This window comes from Nycticebus coucang, chromosome 10, assembly GCF_027406575.1.
Source record: "Nycticebus coucang isolate mNycCou1 chromosome 10, mNycCou1.pri, whole genome shotgun sequence".
Lineage (NCBI taxonomy): Eukaryota > Metazoa > Chordata > Mammalia > Primates > Lorisidae > Nycticebus > Nycticebus coucang.
This window is the reverse complement of record NC_069789.1, coordinates 11,316,840-11,332,840: the sequence shown is the minus strand read 5'-3', so window position 1 is coordinate 11,332,840 and position 16,001 is coordinate 11,316,840. Positions and strand designations below refer to the sequence as shown.

At 36.0% G+C, this 16,001-nt stretch overlaps 1 protein-coding gene across 5 annotated transcripts in view; it reads right to left on the bottom strand.

Annotated features, from left to right (window-relative positions):
• Positions 1-16,001, bottom strand: part of AKT3 (AKT serine/threonine kinase 3) — a 404,883-nt gene that overhangs the window by 211,668 nt on the left and 177,214 nt on the right. For all 5 annotated transcript variants that reach the window (XR_008382960.1, XM_053604360.1, XM_053604362.1 and 2 more), the window contains exon 4: positions 6,609-6,720. Coding sequence is in view for 4 of the 5 variants with exons in the window: in XM_053604360.1 (XP_053460335.1) it covers positions 6,609-6,720 (112 nt within the window). In the remaining variant the exon portion in view is untranslated. The remainder of the gene's footprint in view (positions 1-6,608; positions 6,721-16,001) is intronic.

Sequence of the window (16,001 nt, the reverse complement as noted above, 5' to 3'; positions counted from 1 at the left end):
GAAAAGTTTCTGCACAGCAAAGGAAACAAAAAAAAGAAAAGGCAAACTACAGAATGGGAGAAAATATTTTCAAACTGTACGTCTGGGTCTTTTCAGATATATAGTTTGCAGATATCTTGTTAACAGCCAAAATACATAAGGAAGTTCTATAACTCAAGAGCACAAAAATAAACATAAAAAAAAAAAAATGGGCAGAAGACTTGAATAGACATTTCTCCAAAGGACACAGAAATAACCAATGCTCAGCATTACTAATGCAAGTCAAAATAACAATGAGACGCCACTTCCTACTTGTGAGTAAGGCCATTATGAAAAACAAACAAACAAAAACAACAAGCGTTGGCTCGGCACCTGTAGCTCAGCAGCTAGGGCGCCAGCCATGTACACCAGAGCTGGTGGGTTTGAATCCAGCCCGGGCCTGCCAAACAACAATGACAACTACAACCAAAAAATAGCTGGGTGTTGTAGCGGGCGCCCGTAGTCCCAGCTACTTGGGAGGCTGAGGCAAGAGAATCGCTTAAGCCCAAGAGTTGGAGGTTGCTGTGAGCTGTGACGCCACACTACTCTACCCAGGGCGACAGCTTGAGACTGTCTCAAAAAATAAAAATTAAAAAAATTAAAAAATAAAATAAAATAACAAGTGTTTGCAAGGATGTGGAGAAACTGTTACCCCAGGCATTGTTGGCAGGAATATAAAACTATGTAGCCACTATGGTAAATAGCATCAATGTTCCTCAAAAACTTGGAAATAGAACTACTATCTGATCCAGCAATTCCACTTCTAAATATCTAAAAGAATTAAAATAAGGAATTTAAATATTTGCCTTCCCATTTTCACTGCCACATTATTCACAAAGCCAAGAGGGGGAAACAACCTAAATACCCATAGAGCACTGAATAAAGAAAATGTGGTATATACATAAACAGAATATTCTTCAGCCCTAAAAAAGAAAAGAACCCTGTTATATGCTACGACATGGATTAACTTTGAGAACATTATACTAAATGCAATAAACCAGTAAAAGGACAAATAATGCATGATTCCACTTCTATAAGGTATCTAAATTAGTTGAAGTACAATGGTAGGTGCCAGTAGCTAGGGAGAGGAAGAAATGGAGAGCTGCTGTTCAGAGGGATCAGAGTTCCAGTTGTGTAAGATGGAAAGTTCTAGAGATCTGCTGTAGATCAATTTGCATATAACAATACTGTACTACATACTTAAAAATTTAAGAGGGTAGTCTTCATGTTATATGTTTTTCTACTACAATTTTTAAAAAGAATGCATGAAAAATGAAAAAGAAAAAAAAGAATGCATGAAAATAACTACAAAAATTTTTACTATTCTTGAGATACTTTACTAAGAATATGTTTTAGTTCCATCCAGGCAAACATAAAAGATGTAAAGTCTCCCTCTTTTATGGCTGCGTAGTATTCCATGGTATACATATACCACAGTTTGTTTATCCATTCATGGGTAGATGGGCATTTAGGCTGTTTCAATGACTTGGCTATTGTGAATTAGGCTGCAATAAACATTCTGGTGCAAATGTCTTTGTTGTAAAATGACTTTTGTTCATCTGGGTTGTACCTAGTAATGTTACTGCAGGATCCAACTGTAGGTCAACTTTTAGTTCCTTGATAATTCTCCATACTTCTTTCCAAAAAAGGTTGTATTAGTTTGTAACATAACCTCTGTGTAGAAGTGTTCCTTTCCACATCCACGCCAACATCTGCCATTTTGTGATTTTGTGATGTGGGTTCATCTTACCGGAGTTAGGTAATATCTCAAAGTGGTTTTGACCTGCATTTCTCTGATGACTAAAGATGATGAGCATTTTTTCATGTATTTGTAGGACATGCACCTGTCATCTTCAGAGAAGATTCTGTTCAAGTCTCTTGCCCACACAGAAATGGGGTTGTTTGTTCTTTTCTTACTGATTAGTTGAGTTCTCTGTGGATTTACTTAACAGAACTTTGTTGGAAACATAACCGGCAAAGATCTTCTCCCATTCTGATGGATGTCTGTTTGCTTTATTTGTAGTGCCCTTAGCTGTGCAGAAGCTTTTTAGCTTGTTCAGATCCCAGTAATGTATTTCTGATGTTGCTTCAATTGCCCGGGGAGTCCTTCTGATAAAATATTCTCGCAGACTGATTACTTCAAGCATTTACCCTGCACTCCCTTCTAGTATTTTTATAGTTTCATGTCTTAAGTTTAAATCTTTTATCCAGTGAGAATCAATTTTTGTTAGTGATGAAAGGTGAGGGTCCAGTGTCAGTCTTCTATAGGTCGCTAGCCAGTTCCTCCAGCACCATTTGTTAAACAGGGAGCCTTTCCCCCAACGTATGTTTTTGTTAGGCTTATCAAAGACCAAATGACGATATGTGGCTGGGTTCATCTCTAGATTCTCTATTCTGTTCCATATATCTACATCTCTATTTTTGTGCCAGTACCATGCTATTTTGATCATAAGCGATTTACAGTATAAACTGAAGTCTGGTAATATGATGCCAGATTTGTTCTTATTTCTAAGTAATGCATTGGCTAATTCAAGGTTTTTTCTGATTCCATGTAAAACGAAGCACTATTTTTTCAAGTTCTTTAAAGCATGACATTGGTGCTTCGATAGGGGTTGCTTTAAATCTGTAGATTGCTTTGGGTAGTATGGACATTTAAACAATGCTGATTGTTCCCAGCCATGAGCATGGTAAGTTTTTCCATTTGTTAACATCTTCAGCTATTTCTTTTCTCAGGGTTCTATAGTTCTCATTATGGAGATCTTTCAATTCCTCTGTTAGATAATTTCCAAGGTATTTCATCTTCTTTGGTACTACTGTAAAAGGAACAGAGTCCTTGACTATGTTTTCAGTTTGACTATTGTTGGTTCACGCCTGTAATCCTAGCACTCTGGGAGGCCGAGGCGGGTGGACCACCTGAGCTCACAGGTTTGAGACCAAACTGAGCCAGAGCAAGACCTGGTCTCTAAAAACAGCTGGGCGTTGTGGTGGGCGCCTGTAGTCCTAGCTACTTGGGAGGCTGAGGCAAGAGAATCGCTTGAGTCCAAAAGTTGAGGTTGCTGTGAGCTGTGACACACAGCACTCTACCGAGGGCAACACAGTGAGACTCTGTCTCAAAAAAAAAAAAAAAAAAAAAAAAACACTATTTTTGGCATATATAAAAGCTACTGATTTGTACTATTGATTTTGTATCCTGAGACACTCCTTGATCATTTCCAAGAGCTTTGTAGTTGAGTCCCTGGATTTTTCCAGATATAAAATCACAACAAGTGAGAGTTTGACCTCCTCTGACCCCATCTGAAAACCCTTGATCCCATTCTCTTGCCTGATGGCAATGGCTAGGACTCCCATTACTATGTTGAATAGCAGTGGTGACAATGGGCATCCTTGTCTCGTTCCAGATTTGAATGGAAATATTTTCAATTTTACTCCATTCAATATGATATTGGCTGTGGGTTTACTGTAGATGACCTCAATTAGTTTAAGAAATTTCCCAACTCAGCCTATTTTCTTCAGTGTTCTAATCATGAAAGGATGCTGAATATACATTATAAAACCAATATATAAACACAATCACGAATGATAAAATACAAAGACAGTCCAGAAAGAAAAAGGGGAAAGGAGAGAGAGGGGAGGGAGGGTATGTGGTGGGATGTCACCTTATGTGCACAATACAAGGGTACATTTCAAAACAACTAAGAGTGTATTATAAATGTTGTACCCCAAAACTAAGTGAGGTGATGGTTATGTTAATTAGTTTAATTTAAGCATTCCATACTGTAGATGAAATCATCGCATTATCCCCCATAAATGTATACAGTTATGATTTAATAAAAATTAGGTAAAATAATTTTTATACTAAAAATTAAGGGAAATACTGCTACATAAGAAGTTAAAAGTTTTGGGCGGCGCCTGTGGCTCAGTGAGTAGGGCGCCGGCCCCATGTGCCGAGGGTGGTGGGTTCAAACCCAGCCCCGGTCAAACTGCAACAGAAAAATAGCCGGGCGTTGTGGCGGGCGTCTGTAATCCCAGCTGCTCGGGAGGCTGAGGCAAGAGAATTGCGTAAGCCCAAGAGTTAGAGGTTGCTGTGAGCCGTGTGACGCCACGGCACTCTACCCCAGGGCGGTACAGTGAGACTCTGTCTCTACAAAAAAAAAAAAAAAAAAGAAGTTAAAAGTTTTATAAAATGTCTCTAACTAAAGCCATGTGGTATTATCATCAGAATAGGGAAAGATCTAGGAGAAAAACCAAAAGGAAAATCTAAAGGCCAAACTATTTATATGTATGTGCTATCCACGATTAGTGAGAAAAGAATACGTTAGCCAATAAATGAAGCTCAATAAGCTCACCATTTTGAAAGAAAAAAGCTAACCTTATATACATGTGTATCATACACAAAAATAAATACAAGAAATATTAGAGATATATATTTAGTTTACAACAGGTAAATATTTTAGACTAGGGTACAGTATTAAAAATAAGGAGTTTTCTTAATTCTTACCAAGCCTCCCTAAATCTTCAATAACATTAAAGTCATATAAAATCTCCAAACACTAGATTCTAGGTGAATACAGAAGCACATTTCAATGGCAAATATAAAATATTATTTTTCATTTTTAACTAAAATTATTTTTTCTTATAGTCATAAATGCAAATGAAAACTGATTATTTAATAGAGTAATATGATATTGTAGGAACAGCAAAGGATTTAAGAGTCTTAAAATCTGGCTTAAATCCAGCTTTGTAAATGCAAATGACAAAATGAATCATGCTTCAATTAGATGTTATAAATCCACTAAGAATAATATTTTCAAAGGATATATACCAACATGGGAAAAGTTTCATTCATCTAGCCAGTCAACAAATACTCTGTTGGACCCTGGAATATGTACTAAAGATCTAAATAATGCGTGAGAAGATACGATCCTCACTGTCTAGTATCTTACTGTTCAGTGAGAAAGGCACACAGGACTACAACCATGATACACTCGATATAAGAAATACAAAGAGATACAGCAGTATACAGCAGGGGAACATACCTAGTCTCTAAGAGTAAGAGAAGGTTTATAGAAAAAGTAACATTTCAAGCTCAGATCTGAAAGATATATAAGAATTAGCCTATCCATGGTTATAGGGAGAAGTAAAAGCAATTCGGTATAAATCTTTAGGGAGAAAGGCCCTGAGGAAGCAAAAGTGGGGTGTCGGGAGGCCAAGTAGAAACGTGGAGGAGAACACACACAACTACACGTGTTCTGAAGACCTACATCTGTCTACACAGAGGAAGACTGGAAGTGTGTAAAAGAAAATATTATCAGTGCTTCACTCTGGTTATAGATTTAGACTTATGAGTAAGTTCTTTGTATTTTTCTTTCTTTCCTATATTGCCTAATCACACATTGCCATCTACTCTATTATTTTATTTTATTTTATTTTTTTGAGAAAGGGTCTCACTATAACATTCAGGCTAATGTTGAATGCCTGAGCTCAACTGATCATCTTACCTCAGCCTCCTAACAAGCTGGAATTTATAGGCACATACTACCACGCTTGGCTCAAAACTATTATCAAGATGATACTTTAACATTTTATTTTTATTAAAATATTAGATGAGCCTGTTAAAAGTTAATGTTCATTTGTAAAATAAGGCTGATAATATTTAGCTTCACAAAGTTGCTGATTATGATAAAATGAGGACAAAATATGGCCAAGAAAACGATTTTGTGAATATAGTCACTAGTCCTAACTCAGTATCAGAGACGCCTGACAAAAGAGCATTAAGACAGAATTTGGAGGCAAGGAGGAGGTAGCAAAAGTTGATACATCAGGAGTTATCAATGTCGCTCTCATGATGTTAGCGAGCTGGTTTCTAAGGTGTTGACACTACTCTCTTCAACAATGACAGTGTTAATCACCACCACCACCCCTCTTTGGGGTTAGATAAAATCTTGGACTCCTCAACTTAATATGCCAGGCAGCCTTTTGCAATTAATCTATAATGGCACATTACTTAAAACCTCTTGTTATCACTAGCTCAAAATTTCAAATATGAATACAATCTATTTTATAATTTACAAAATAAGTTAGTTTGGCTATAAAAATGTCTTGTTAAATTTATATTTTAACCTTTAAATGTTTTGTTTTCTCTGAAGAAGTATATCTTACAGCATGCCTAGTATTCATTATTTTGCAAGCTCCTATTTGTTATTTATGTATAATACCAGAAACAGAAGAATTAAGAGACTATAGCATCTTATTCTATTTTATTTTATTTATTTTTTTGAGACAGAGTTTCAAGCTATTTCCCTGGGTAGAGTGCTATGGCAACGTAGCTCACAGCAACCTCCAACTCTTGGGCTCAAGTGATCCTCTTGCCTTGATTTTTCTATTTTTAGTAGAGATGGGGTCTTGCTTTTGCTCAGGCTGGTCTCAAACTTGTGAGCTCAAGCTATTCACCAACCTTGGCCTCCCAACATCGCCACCATGCCTGGCTGAGACTATAGCATTTTAAATAAATATATTTTTATATATTTATATATGATAAAGTCAGATACAAATGTATCTTTAGAGTGTCGCTTTTTAAACGAATTTCTTACCTTTCCTCTGGAGTATCTACATGAAATGTTCTCTCTATAACAGTGGTCCATTGGAGACATCTGATTATAAATGTGTTTGGCTTTGGTCGTTCTGTTTTCATTAACTGGCATTCTAGAAATAAAATAAAATGTCTCTTTAAATATTCATGTATTTAAACCAAGAAGTAAACAGTTGAAAACTATAGAGTTCTATTCTAAACAAAACCCACTATAACCTCATGGCTTTCTACAGATCTCAATCAAGGTTATTCACAATCTGACCTTTCCTATGTTTTGTCCATTCTGGCCATGTTAGCCAGCTAAACTAGACTATTCAATTTTCCCCGAACACATCTTGCTCTTTCATATATTTATAACTTTTCCAGCTATTCTTTCTATCTGTAATACCTTCCACTTACTTTAAACCCTATCCATATGCATTGCTAACAGTCAAAATAACACTGACCCTTGAAGGTCCAAACCAAATCTTATTCCTTCTATGCAGCCTTTTGTAATACCTGGTCCTAGACTCACCATTTCCTCTTCTATATTCTCATTATTATTTTATCCCTCATTTTTCACTTAGTACAGACTATCTTAAAGTATTATCACATTAAGAAGGTATCCTTATCCCCACCTAGAATATGAGCCTTTGACAGTATAAACCGCATATAAATCTTCTAAAAGTGATTAAGTTTTGTCAGGGAACATCTAGGAAAGACTTCAAAGAAAAAGAGTACAATGTAGTGCCTACAAGTATGGATTCTGACACCAGTATCCCTGAATTCAACTATTTTTTTCTACCATTCACCATACATATTTGGACAAGTTAATCTCAATGGTCTTCAACAGTTCAATGGGAAACAATGACAGTATACACATCATAGATTAATATGGAGATTAACAGTAAATTCATATAACACTTAGCATAATGTGAGATACATAATAAGCTTCCATTAACCATCAGTTCTTATTATTGGGTGCACCCTTGAGTAGACTTTACAGAATAAGTGGTATTGGGCAACAATAGCAAGTAGTGTAGGGTGGAATAATGACTGCTCTTCGGAAAGAAACTAATTCATCCAAGTTGACGATTTTAACAATTTTTTCACAGTGCTTACCTGTTTTGTCCTATCTCCATCATTAGCAACTATCAACTACCATTTCTATGTCTTTATAGGTCCAAGGCATTACTCGTATTAGTAAAACCCTTTACTGAACTTTTACACTGCAAGACACTCAAAGAGCCCAAGAGCCTCTGCCTAGTTTTATTCACTTTCTAACAAGGTTTGTATGTTTTCAGCAATCACTTCTCCATTTACAAATATTATAATACAAACGTCTTTCCACTTTGGATTTCTACCATAAGACACACCTAAGATACATAATTTATAGCCCGTTGAAAAATATTGCTTATCTGAAAAACGACGATTTTAAAATACCAAAGACTTTATACCAATAAAAGACCACCTAATTCCTATGACTCACTCTGCCCATCAGTCTGATTCTCTCTGAAGCCCGCTCTTTTCCATTTCCTTTTCTTCAAAATACCTATTAAATTTTCATCCATTAGGACGTGACATTGTCCTATATGTATTTCATATATTTTAATTTTATATCTTAGCTAGATAAACAATTCTTCTGACAGCATCGAGGACGGTAGTAACACATAAGGGTATACATAATAAACCTGACCTCTGAGCAACTGACGGGCGCAGTCCTAACCCAAATACTCAAGAATGAACCAGGAATCATAACAGACTTTGAAATTAGAATACCAGATTCAAGTCCAGGCTCTCTCACAAACTATCAAAGTACTTTACATCTCTAAGCCCCCAGGCTCCTCATCTTTAAAAGCATTAAAAGGAATTAAAGTAAAACCTTTAAAAAAAGCAGATTTTCAACATCATACCTAAATAAAGTTTAAATGCTATAATTTAAAGAACTTCTCAACACTTAGATTTTAAAAGCCATTTAAATGACTATATTATCAGATTCCAAGTGATTATTAACTGCTATGATTCAAAAGGCTGCTAAAAATGACAATAAGAGACAATATTTTAATTACCATCCTCAAACCACTAAAAAGGAACTGTTTAGAATAGAAAAAGTTATTTGTATTTATGTGTGGGGTAGTTTGGAAAAATATCAGTAATATGATGACCTACATAGTTATGCATGCCTTGATTATTTTGACTATACTGGCTAAGTACTCACGAACCATACAATACACATGAAATGCCAATTATGGGCCAAGCACTACCAAAGATTCTGGCACACAAATGAAGAAACTCTGTGACCTCATAGCATACGTCATTATCTACTACTGAGGACTCTACAGTGTCACTGTAAAGTAGTATTTTTTATTTATTTATTTATTTTTTTTTGGGACAAGAGCCTCAAGCTGTCACCCTGGGTAGAGTACTGTGGCGTCATAGCTCACAGCAACCTCCACAGTAGCTGGAACCACAGGCGCCTGCCACGATGCCCAGACATTTTTTGGTTGTAGCTGTCATTGTTGTTTGGCAGGCCCAGACTGGATTCGAACTCACCAGCTCCGGTGCATGTGGCTGGCGCCTTGGCCGCTTTAGCTACAGGCACTGAGCCAGTGAAGTAGCATTTCATTAATGCTATTAAAGGTTTTAATTAGGTCCTGTGAACCCTCAAGCTCAACAAAAATGTTACATGTAATTATAAACTAGTATAACAGAAATAAACCTTCATTTTATAGGTCTCAATACGAAATAGTCTACAAATAAATTTGATTTGCAAATAGTACCCATTAGACTGAAAGCATGCAAAAGAGAAGCAGCTTCCAAGATATTCAAATGGTCGCTCCCAAGAGAAGAAAAGACTCTACTGCAATGCCTTTGAGTTTGCTGCTATACATAAACAAGTACAACTGAAATAACTGAGTCCAAATTCAAAACAGTTGAAATATAAATTACCATGGTAAAACAGGTGATCTGATAAATACAACAAGTTTGAGCTCTTATATGTTGGCCATGACAAGCAATCCTGAACATACTCTACAGCACTCTGTAAAATGGAAAATATGCCATAAAATTCTAAGTTTTCAGATCACCTTAGTTGAGGATCTGAAAATTCTTATTTTCAAACATGAGTTCAAACGGCCTCATTTTTAAGGCAAATTCTTAAAAGAAATGGTGATTAACAGATGGGCCAATACTTCCTTAGAAGCATATTTTCCTTTTATTTATGTAAAGTCAGGGAAATTTAAATTTTAAAAACAGAAGTGGAAACTTTGGACAGAGATTCTAAAGATCTATTCACCAAAGGATTATTTATGATTTCTAGAATCATTTAATACACATCAACATAGTCAATATTCTTTTATGAAATGCCAGACACTAACTTTTATAATACTATAATTGACATATACACTACTTACACTAGTTAACAGTGTCCTGGGCAACTTAAACTACTAGCTGAATTTCAAATGCTCTGTTTACTTTATTCTGAATCACAGATGACAAAGTGTGTTTAAAGCAGTGATTTCTCTGCAAAACCTGAAAGCCAATCAGATTAATTCTGACATGAAGAAATTTTTTGGAGATCATCTGTTCAGATTTTATTAAAAAGTTTAAGATTTTATTTCAGGCTGGGCATGATGGCTCATGCCTATAACCCTAAGCACTGTGGAAGGCCAAAGCTTGAGGATTGCTTGAGCTAAGAAGTTTGAGACCAGCCTGAGCAAGAAAGAGCCTCTACTAAAACTAGAAAAATTAGGCAGGCATTGTAGGGGGTGCCTGCAGTCCCAGCTACTCAGGAAACTGAGGGAGGAGGAGCGCTTGAAACCAGGAGTTTGAGGTTGCTGTGAATTAGGCTGATCATGGCATTCTAGCATGGGGCAAAAATGTAAGACTCTGTCTCAAAAAATAATTTATAAAAAGATTACTAATATTACATTCCACTCTAGAAGATGTTGTTCACCTTACGATCCATATTCCAAATTCTGACATTTCAATTACCACAAACTTTACTACTTTGGTATTAACATGAAATACTATTTGTGGATTTAAACTGCATTTGAAATTATCTATGTTAAATGTGAACTTCTCCCAGCACATTTTTCTTTAATGAATATGGTCACCACAGACACTGCCATTAACCAAAAGTTCATTTTCAGAGCCAGTATTTTCCCCATCAAGATTTCTCTATCTTGTCTGCCCACCAAACCCTGCCTCTAATTAAACAAACACACCTCCAAAATCTCCTTAAACTTTACAGAGTTTACATTTTCTATAAACTCTGCCTACTTGAAATTTTGAGTGAAAGTACACTGTGGTCATTTTAGAATAATGATTAAGAAACAAAGATGACACGAGGAATTCACTAACAGAGTTACAGGAGGCATACAAACATCCAGTAGGCTCAGAATATGAGAGCCGGAAGGTGGTTTGCAATATAATGGTCCATGGGCTTTAAACAATCGTGATAAAATACATGTAACATAAAATTTACTATTTTAACCATTTTTAAGTGCACAGTTTTGTGACATTAATAAAGTCACATTGATGTGTAAGCAAGATGGTTTTTAAATATACCTCTTTACTTTCGCTGTATAAATCAACCATGTTTAAGAAAAATTCATAAAATATGTATAGGCAAGATTAAAAGAAAAATACCCATAATTCTACCACTCAAGTCTAACCGAAATTGTTTCTGTTTTGATGTGTATTACTTTAGACCTTTTCCAAACATTTTTAAAAAAATAAAAATGAGACCATAGGCTTGGCACCTGTCACACAGTGGTTACGGCGCCAGCCACATACACCGAGGGTGACGGGTTCGAACCCGGCCCTGGCCAGCTAAACAACAATGACAACTGCAACAAAAAATAGCCGAGTGTTGTGGTGGGCGCCTGTAGTCCCAACTACTTGGGAGGCTGAGGCAAGAGAATTGCTTAAGCCCAAGAGATGGAAGTTGCTATGAGCTATGATGCCACAGCACTTTACCCAGGGAGATATAGTGAGACTCTGTCTCTCAAAAAAAAAAAATAATAAATAAATATTAAAAAAAAATAATAATAAAATACCACTCTTTCTCCACACACACAAAAGAAGCATCCTTAAATGCCAAGTGATTTAAGTACTTCAACAGCTGATATTGACAGGATACTTGGTTGTGTAAAATATGAACATGTAAATGAAAAATGTGAGTTTGGATATCACATGCCTTTACTAATAAAGAATTCTGCTCATTGAAAAAAAATTAAGACTATAATTGACTGTATCATGTAAATATGCTTTGTACATATAACTGGTTGTATCTCTTTCCATTTCAACAGTATACCCTTCCATCATCACATTTAATGGTAATGTAAAACTCCATCGTACCCTTACCTGATCAGGCAACAAAGTTCACGAACTCTTCCTAGGAAAAGTGCCACATATCTCATTGCTAAACATCACTACAGTTACCAGATGGCCAAAGGGAGTACCCTGATATTCAGCAATAAGGTAAGTAACATGTTTTCTAGGATGAGTTTGAGAACTTAATTGTCCAACCTTCTATATCAGAATAAGCAGTTAAAATCATAACACATGAAACAAGTGAATTATTAGAAGTGAATTATTCAGATGTACACAGGATGGTTATCAAACCACTGATTAATAATATGCTATTGAGTAACATGTTAAAATCTGAAGAATAACTGAGCACTAGTTTGTTTTAATTAAATGTAAAAGCCATTTATATCTAAAACATGATGAATCTGAGATTTGTTAAAATTTTAAAACAGTAAGAATGTACATTAGATTGAAAATTCTCTGAGGACAAGGTATATACTATCTGATTACCTAGTATTATGTATAAAGAGAGCTAGTCTCAAATAAGTAAACAGAATGACTAACACTAACCCAATTCAGTAACAGTTACGTGCCTTGGCTAATTAAATTCACATTTTAAAAAACAACAATAATATGTAATAAAATAATTGATTCAGGCAAAGATCATTAAGGGATACTAAAATCATTAGATGAATAATTGATGAGGAACTAAAACCTGCGTAGCATCAACATGTCAAACCACAGATTATCTGCTAGACTGCTGCCACCTTAACCCAGTGAACAGTGACAACATCACTAATAGTCAACCAAGTATGAGGCACCTCCTGATGTGATGTAATACAGAATACACAGACTTGCCAACTTTAGGCCCGTATGAGAGAAAAACATAATTTCAAGAAGGGGAGGTTCAGTAAGATCCCAACTTACAATGGGTACAGTGTGCGGGTATATGGAACACTTCCTGGGTGACGGACTCAACTACAACTTGGATTTCACCTTAGAAACCCAAACAATGTAACCTAATCATAAGTACCCTCATATTAACATGAAAAAAGTCTTGATAAAAATATTGAATGTGAATCTTATGAAATCCTTTGATCTTTCATTTTACAGCAAATACAGAGTTAGAGGGAAAAGGTTAAACGATACCTGGTAGAAATAATCAGAGAACTCCAGAAGAGAGGACTTGGTGTAGGACAAATGGCCTGGTCTCTTTCATCAGTGTGTCCCAAGAGTGGAGTGAGAAGGGAAGTGACAGAGGGGACACAGCTCTGCTAGAGTACAAGAGATTTAAGAGCTGCAACTAAACATAATGTGTAGTCCTTAATGTTTTCTAGTTTAAAGATATTAAGGCAACAACTGGAACATCTGATTACGAATTTGTATTAAATAATAGTGAAGATATGTAAGTTTTATTAGGTGTTATTGTGGTACTGATGATTATATGGGAAAATGTCCTTTATCTAGAGATTCATATGTAGGAATTCTGGGATAAAGATGTCATGATACATACTGTTAAATATTTTTTTTTAAATATGATGTAAATACGGTAAAATGTTAACTATTAAATCTAGGTATCAGGAATATGAGGGTTCAATAATTTCTATGTGTATGTTTGAACATTTTCACTATTAAAAAGTCAAAATATAAATCTCCTAATTAATACTAAATTATTTCCTCAAAGTATATAACAAAATAAACTAAAGAAGGTTTAAACTACCATTGGACGTAGAAAAGGAAATTATTTTTTGAAAATAAAATGTACAGACTAAGAGATACTTCTAATTAATGAAACTCATTTAAGTCAAGTCAAGTCAGAATATTTCACTCATTGCTAAAGTTTAAAGGTATCACTGCTGGAAGAATTAGTTTATTTTATATTGACTCTAATTTACAACGTAAATGCCTCAAGTTTCCACCTGTATTAAATGGGACAATTCCTACTCACATATCTTCAAAGTTGCTTATCAGTGCATTCCAGAGTGAAATAAGTAATAACTACACACACACAGATCAAGATGCAGACTCAAATTCAAAGTCTAAAGTACCTACAATAAAAGCTGCCCCCCTACTATCCCTCTTTCCTCCTTCATTTCGCTGGTAAATTACCAAAACATCTCCAAGAGTAAGATGTCTATTCCCTATCCCTTAACCAATTAACTAAATTGTGGTTTCTATCACTGTTTTGAAATATCCTCACTGCATTTCTCATTTCCTCATTGCATGTGATGTTCTGGGCTCCCTACCCTTCAAGTCCCTCTCCCTATTTCCATGGCACTGATTTGGCTGGTTTTACCACCATCTCTGAACATTCATTTGTCTTCTTAGGGCCTTTTCTTCCAAATGGAGCAGCTCCCTTAGGCTCAGATCTTTGTGCTATACTTTTATGTTGATTTGCCCTTAGTAAATTTAGACATTCATTAAACTATATTTATTATGTACCTGCAGTATGCCAGGCAACAACTTAGGCATCAGGAATACAGCAGGGAACAAAACAAAGTCCCTATCTTTCATAAAGCTTCTATTTTATTGAGGGGATGAGCAGTCTAACAATAAGTTAGCTAAACAATTTTATAATATAGTAGGTGCTTGTAAGTATCTACTTGGGCTGGGGAACAAGTTAGAGTGACAATGAAGTGGCACTAAGTTAGAAAGAATAGTTAGAAAGCCTATCTCTTAATGAAATGAGAGGTCAGGGCAGATATCCAAGAGAAGAGTGATTTAGGGGGAAAGACTATAAAAGTGCAGACACATAGCTGGTGAGAGTCCACAGACATGTTTGAGACAGTCGGGGAAACAGGAGGAGGTAGATTAGAAATAGCCTCGTGAGTTGGTAAGGACTTGGTTTTTAACTACAGGGAGGCTCTCTGGTGCAGAAGTTCTCAACCTTCCTAATGTTGCAACCTCATGTTGTGGTGACCCCCAACCATAAAATTATTTTTGTTGCTACTTCATAATTGTAATTTTTGCTACTGTTATGAATTATAATGTAAATATCTGATATTAGGTGACCCCTGTGAAAGGGTCGTTTGGGTCCCGACCCACAGGCTGCTCTAGTGGCTTCACATCAATTACCACATGTTAATTAATCTGATGAGTTCCATCCCCACATGGCAAAACTGGCATCAAGGGTATTGTTTTTTGTTTTGTCTTCCAAACTGAAAACTCCTAGACCAGCACAGTTTTCTTCTTTTCTTTTTTTTTGAGACAGAGCCTCACTGTGTCACCCTCAGTAGAGTGTCATGGCGTCACAGCTCACAGCAACCTGCAGCTCTTGGACTTAGGCAATTCTCTTGCCTCAGCCTCCCAAGTAGCTGGGACTACAGGCACTTACCACAACGCCTGGCTATTTTTTTGTTGCAGTTATTTAGCTGGCCCCAGTCGGTTTGAACCCACCAGCTCCGGGGTCTGTGGCTGGCACCATAACCACTGTGCTACAGGCGAAAAGCCACCAGTACAGTTTTTCTATTCATTTTATTTCTGTATCATCTTCCAAATCACCCAAGAAACACTTCCTTGGTTATCTTTGACTCATCTCTGTCTTTCAAGCCTCATAGCTAAACCAGTAACATTCATGTTAACAATTCTTATGTTCTATCTCCTGCAACCATCTCTTTTTACTGCTGATACTCAAACCCAGGAACTTATAACCAAAACTTCCATCCTTGAAATGGCTTCCCAGATGGTCCACCTTCCTCTAGCCTTCTCCTCTTTAAGTCATTCTATGTACTACCGACCAAGTAAGAAAACCCATCCATAGTGAACCACAGAATTGCCCACATAAACAATGAATTCTGGAAGATTATAAACAACCAAACCCAATAATTTCAGGAAAATCATATATGAAAATAGACAGTCATTATTAGAATCTGATCTCTTTGGAAAGCATTCTCTAAATTCTTGAAACTTTATGGAGAGGTTACAGATGTTTTTTCTTTCCATTGAGGAAAATATTCTCGGCATGATGGCCATGTCTATCAAATTTTGCAATATTTTGTAAATAAACATACATTTAGCTACAACTTCCCATTTCCTCTATGTTTGGCGACTTTTGGAACACGCTGTATTTTCTTCTTCCTTATAATTTTAACATTTTTCTCTA